A 6,456-nucleotide genomic window follows, 5' to 3' on the forward strand; every position below is an offset into this window, starting at 1 on the left:
TGTGAAAACAAAAAGGCAAAAACCAAAACCTCATTTTGGTGGCAAGTTGTGATTATTGCATCTACACAATCATAAAGGCATAAACTTTTTATATAACTAACGTAAAAACTTGCCATACCAACAAAAAAAAAAAAAAAAAACTAACAAAGGAGGGAGACTTTGTTTATGAGATATTTGTATGTAAATTCATCACCATAAAATAATAAGGATTCCCATATAATAAAATAAATAATAATGATTATAGTAAATAAAAGATATGGATTTGTGTAATTTAGGCAACATAATTGCTAGAAGATTATCTATCTCTATCTCAATCTCATTAGTTATTTTGGTATCCCTTTTTATTAAAAAAAAAAAAAAACTAAAACATTTGGTATACTAAAAGACATGAAGAAGAGAGAGTTGTGGATTAAACTTAATCAATTAATGGGAAAGTTGGATGATTGTAGAGAAACATCATAGAAGGTGCCACTTGGCAAAGCTTAGACCCTCACACAATGAGGTCTCTGCTTATATATATATATATATATATATATATATTGATTATTTTAATAATGTTAGTTTTTTTAGCATCAATTATTTATTATTCTAAAAATTTTAAACCAAGTATGTTACCTGTCCTACTTTAATAATGTTATCTATTTTTAATAATATTAATATCACTATTTTAATAATGTTTTTGTCTTATTGAATATGGCGTTATTTGTTTTGGCATGATGGTCTGAAGGGGTTTCAAAGGGTAAAGTTGGGTTTTTAATAAAATAAGTGGGCAATTTGGTAATTGAACCAACAATTCTTGAAAGTTGAAGTGGTTTTTTTGCAAAAGCTGGCTGAAGGTCCTTTGGCTTTTTGGGAGTCTTACACTTTTTGAAAAAAACAACTTTTATGCTAAAACAACTTTTTAATATCCACCAAACCCTTTGAACTTTGAAGTAAAAAGTGCATATTGTCAAAGTGCAAACAAACGGGCACGTAATCTAGAGGTGCATTTGTCAAAATTCACATCCAACAAAAAAATTTTGTAGCTAAACTTCGTGCATTTGTTATTAAGTTGAGATGTTCTTTCTCTTGGAAGAAATTGATGTGGTGACAAGTGGTTGTTTTAACAGGTTCAATTTATGTCAATTTCAGAGCTTCCTCAGTCATTTGTTGGGGGGAAAAATGTTTTCACCATTTGAAACTATGTCACGTTCAGGTTGATTAATGTGGTGTTGTTCCAATTCTTAAGTGCACCAAAGTGGATTGAACGACTTTGGGCTACATTGCAAGAGAGAGTCAATGCCAAAGTCATCTTGGCTGCTTGTAGAAGAAATCATTCCATTAACTCTGATGATCTTCTACTGTCATCACGTTTATTAAATGGTAATAATCTTAATTGATACATTATAACATTAGACAACATAAAATGTTCCATCACAACTCATGTAAACAAGTTTGACAAAGCAGCATCTAATGCAATATGATTGTGGACATGACAAATGGCTTTGGAACTTTGGTGTCCAAGACTATCTGCAATGTCCAATACTCAAATAAAGGCAAGAGTGGATCTGCTATATACGTTTTAAAATGCTAATATAGGGAATTAATATTCTCAAACAGCTTTAAACATACTTTGTAGTATAAAAACAAACTTATACACCCCAAACCATATATAGAACTAAAGCCGATTAATGTCATTGGTGATTGTCCACTATGGCATTCTTTGAATCTGTAAGATTCACAAACCAATTTTGAGTGGCCATATACTCCTGCATTCCTTACGCACCAATGCTACAGAAATAGCCAGCATAAAACGTAATTTATATCTGCCAATATCAGTGTTTAATTTACCGGAGAAAGAGCAATATTAGAACCGGTGAACAACATAAATTCCTGGTTTTATACAAGCATAGGTTTTTCCAACAACTCTATAAATCCAAGAAACTCTTAACACCAAATTCAATAAAAATTGTTATTAAAAATTTTCAATAAAAATACAATCCAAATGAACCTACCACACATAAAGAAAACCTAAAAAATTTAAGCTATGTTTTCAACAAAAAGTATGTAGAAGGTTCAAATCCCCGACCCCCAAATATTCAATTACCAAAAAAATTAAAATTTTACAGATTCTTTAAGAACTATAACTTAAATTTCTCAATTAGATTCAAAAAACACAATTGCATTGACAAATACAATATAAAAAGTGTCGTCAATACAATAATGTATTTGAATTTAAATAACAAACCTAATCAATAGTACCTAAAGAACCATATCTAATCTTTTTGGATCCAATCAACATACCACTCCACAAATTTCTTCAACCCGGGCTCCAAATCTGTAGTAGGCTTATACCCAAGCTCCCTTGTTGCCAAGCTTATATTAGCATGTGTAAACATCACATCTCCATTCTTTGGCATTTCTTGTACATCCCTCATCGCTTTTTTCTTCAACAACCTCTCCAAAATCCCCACAAGCTTCTCAACACTCTCCGGCGAAGTATTCCCTATATTGAAAACTCTCAAAGGCGCCTTTAAACCCTTTCTTTTTCCTTCCCTCCCAATGCTTTTCCCAGCGGTATCCAATGCAGCTATGCAACCCTTCACAACATCATCAATGTACGTAAAATCTCTGCCTACAGAAATACCTCCAGGCCCTTGAAACACAGTTATGTTTTTCCCTTTCAATATATTCTTAGTGAATTCAAAGTATGCCATGTCTGGTCTCCCCCATGGTCCGTACACAGTGAAAAATCTCAACCCCGTTAATGAAAGCCCGTAGATATGATTATAACTGTGTGCTATTTCTTCGTCAGCTTTCTTTGTAGCAGCATAGAGACTTGCTGGTTGGTCAGTACGGTCTTCTTCTGAAAACGGCAATTTGGTGTTTAAACCATAGACGGAACTAGACGAAGCCCATACGATGGCAGGTTTTGGATTCAAAGATTTACACACTTCGAGTAAACTAACGAACCCAGCAATGTTGCTGTTAATATAAGAACTTGGGTTTTTCATAGCATAACGAACTCCAGCTTGAGCCGCCAGATGCATCACATGGGTGAACCGAACAGTATCGAAAAGCCGATTAAGAAGCGCCATGTCGTTTATGTCTCCTTCGACCACGTAAACGCCTTCATTTAGGAGGAGATCTTGGCGACTGCGTTTGAGTTTAGGGTCATAGTATCTGTTGAAGTTGTCAAGGCCTACGACACTATCTCCTCGTCGTTTTAGCGCGAGGGACACGTGGGTACCAACGAAACCAGCTGCACCAGTGACCAGAACAACTTTGTGGTGGTCATTGATGGAACCTCTGGGAGTGACGGAGTTGAGTACATCGTTTTTCCAGATGTGTTCAGTATTGAAAACAACACGCTCTAGGGTCGCGGGCGAGGCAGATGAGGGCTTGGAATGAATGATGGAATAGGTTTCTTTGACGATGCGTTGGATTGGGGACTTGGAGGTGGGAGGTGAAGGTTTGTGGAGAAAGATGAAGAGGAGGATGAAAAAGACGAGGAATGAACAACTCATAGTAACTTTTTTGGCAGAGAAGCGGTGCCATAATTTGGGTTTGCGGTTGTTTTCCTTTTCCATGTTTTGTGTGTTTTCCTTGGTATGCGACAGTGGAGGTGAAAATATATGCGGAGGAAGGTTTGGAAGTTTTAGGTTTGATTTGGTTTTGTTTGGTTTCAAACCTTAGTTATACAGGAACAAAAAAATATAGTATTGTACTGATCATCATTATTTGTGTTGGGATAATTGAGTGTTGTGTTTATATTTATCTCTTAGAGAGATTTTTGTTTTAGTATTCATCTTGAAGAGGAGAAAGAAGGTGTAGAGTTGGGATTAGATATGAAATTCCTAAGTTTTGGGAGAATTAAAAGGATTTATATTTGGCACTGTCAATTTGATCCATACTTCCTCTTATAGTTTTCCACTCTATACACTTGATTCCAGTGACATTTACACTTTTTTCCATTCTATGTACAATTTTTTTCCCTATACAATTGAATCAATGAAATTTATTTTCCTGAAACATAATCTTTAACAAATGCTTTATCTTTTTAGATTTAAAATTAAAAGCCCAAAAATATGACATAAAACAATTTCTTAACAAGCAACTAATACAACCCATGATTTATTATAATAGGTCTTTCTTTCTTGCCTGCTTAGTTCATGTACTTGGCACTGTTACGCTCTTGTCTACACTATTGTGTAATAATTTGGCCTCCGTATCGTAACCTATGCTATGGCCTATGTGGCTGCTACAATGGGACTAGGGTGGACAAGTACCAATGCTTCCTGCATCATCAAGCTCACATCATGGATACAATAATTTTGTTTTACTGTGATATACAAAGAAATTTTGGGTGGAAGAAATCAATAGTTCTTCCTGTCATTAATTAAGATTCAAAATTGATCACACATCAAGGGGTAGGGATTCCAAATATAGGAGGATGGTGATAGTTTTTTTGGTTGGGGGACTGCCCACCAATTTGTAGAGTTCAAGCACTTGCATTGAAATTGGCAAAAGAATGACATTTGATATGTGTTTTAATTAGCTTTTTAAAAAAAATTGTCACCCGAGAAAATGCTAGTGGGAAAGGAAATTGGAGTCGGGGTAAAATTTGTATATACATGCTAAACAACCCAATTTGTGTGATTTCCTGGTTCATGAAAGTGTAATGGAATTGTGAGAAGATGAGAGAAGAGAATTATCAATGCAGCTAATATTAAGGATACACTATGAAGAATATTTGATGTTGTGAGTTGAAAAAATGATTTGATGTTAAAAAAGCCATAAATCTTTTCCTATGAAGGCCATTTCTAATGATACTGCCATATGAAGGATTTTAATGAACTTTTATGTAATTTCAAACCAAGATATGGATTTCCAGAAGCTTTCGGGGTGTAATGTGTGGACAAACTTTAGGATATAATTTCAGAATTTCATTGTTGATTCAAGTACTTGTGCGTCATTCAATTCAATGAATTAGTATATTAGGCTGCTTAGCATGTCCATGACCAGTACTTCCTCCCCTACATCATCAAGCTCACAAGTTAGTGTTCAGGGACCCCTTGCTACATGGATCATGAAGTATAGTTCTATTTATTTGAATGAATCTTTGCATTTTCAGGAGTTACAACCTTTTCACATTACTTTTTTTTATGTCATATTCGAATCTATAATTACTACTGATGTGCTGGCTTACAAACTGGCTACAAGATGTACAAAACCTCAGAGAAGTGAACCCCCATTTTTGAAACCACCATTGTGATCACTCTCTGGACAATTTGGAAGTGTAGAAATCTGCTCATATTTGAAGGTAAGCAAATTGATCCCATAGAAGCACTAATGTCTAGCAAATGCTTGATTGACAGGCACTTGAGGCAGTCAAGGCAGGGGAGGAAGTAAAGTCAAGACAAGCAAGAAAGATTAAGCAGAAAGTAACATCCACGAAGATTGGAAAATTTTACTTTTTAAGTGCCAGGGTACAAACTAGTGTAGTAATGGCAGGGAGGGACATTCTACCATGGAACAGTTCAGAAGTGGCTGAAGATCTCTCACAATGTAAGAAACAGGGCATAAATTTTGATAGTATAGAGGTAGATCAGAGAATTGTAATTTATATCAGACAATGGGCAAAACAAGCAGCTAATGTGTTTTGTTACTAATATAGGCTGCTTGTCATCTATGTTTTGATGCTTTCTATGGGCTTGAGGAGGTCATTAATAATTTGCAGCTTTATATTTGTTCAAACATGACTACTATGACTAGGCCTGGTTTATCTACAACTTTTTAAACTAAGCCCTGGCCCAATTGGCCTTCAAGCAGTTCCTCAGTTTCATTTTGTAAAATCTTTTCTACCTACCAAACCAAGTTTATCTACCTTTGCTGCCTTTTGTGTGTGTATGCGTGTGTGTGTGTTTGTGTAATTAATTCCTTACTTGTTTTTATTTATCTTCATTTAGCTATTTTTATGTGATTCATCGATTGTCTAATTTGAAAAGGCTCAATCCCAAAATAGCAATATATAATAACTTTTCCCAAATTAAAATTTTTAAAATTAAATTAAATTAACAAAAGAAGGACCTGGGCATATTCAAGAAGCAACGCTATGAATGTGCACTTTCTCACTTATTAGGTTTTGGTTAATTATATTTGTGCCTATGGAAGGATTATAAGCTAGTTATGATTTAATCGTAAGTATTTTCTGTCTCGATAGACAATGTCAAATATATATATATATGTATATATGTATGTATGTATGTATATATATAAACACACACATATTTTAAATATTATTTTTCAATTTTTACAAACTTATATTCTCAAAACTTTCTCCACTTTCCTCGTGTGCGTGTTAAAATACTTAGTATTTTCAAAAGAAAAAACACTAAGTTAATCACACATTGAAAAATGAGTGAGTTAAAAATGTTTAAAGTTTGTGCTGTGTATTCAAGAGTTAAGTCTTTTTGG

At 34.3% G+C, this 6,456-nt stretch overlaps 1 protein-coding gene across 1 annotated transcript; it reads right to left on the bottom strand.

Moving 5' to 3' along the window:
• Positions 1-2,255: 2,255 nt before the first annotated feature.
• On the bottom strand, positions 2,256-3,569 carry LOC142621337 (UDP-glucuronate 4-epimerase 3-like). Its single transcript, XM_075794655.1, has one exon. The coding sequence runs from the start codon at positions 3,567-3,569 to the stop codon at positions 2,256-2,258; it is 1,314 nt and encodes a 437-aa protein (XP_075650770.1).
• Between the last annotated feature and the right edge of the window lie 2,887 nt (positions 3,570-6,456).

Source organism: Castanea sativa, chromosome 12 (assembly GCF_040712315.1).
Source record: "Castanea sativa cultivar Marrone di Chiusa Pesio chromosome 12, ASM4071231v1".
Classification (NCBI taxonomy): Eukaryota; Viridiplantae; Streptophyta; class Magnoliopsida; order Fagales; family Fagaceae; genus Castanea; species Castanea sativa.

Bases quoted from the DNA above. Each gene is read 5' to 3' on its own strand.
- LOC142621337 (XM_075794655.1), bottom strand. From the start codon at position 3,569: ATGGAAAAGGAAAACAACCGCAAACCCAAATTATGGCACCGCTTCTCT.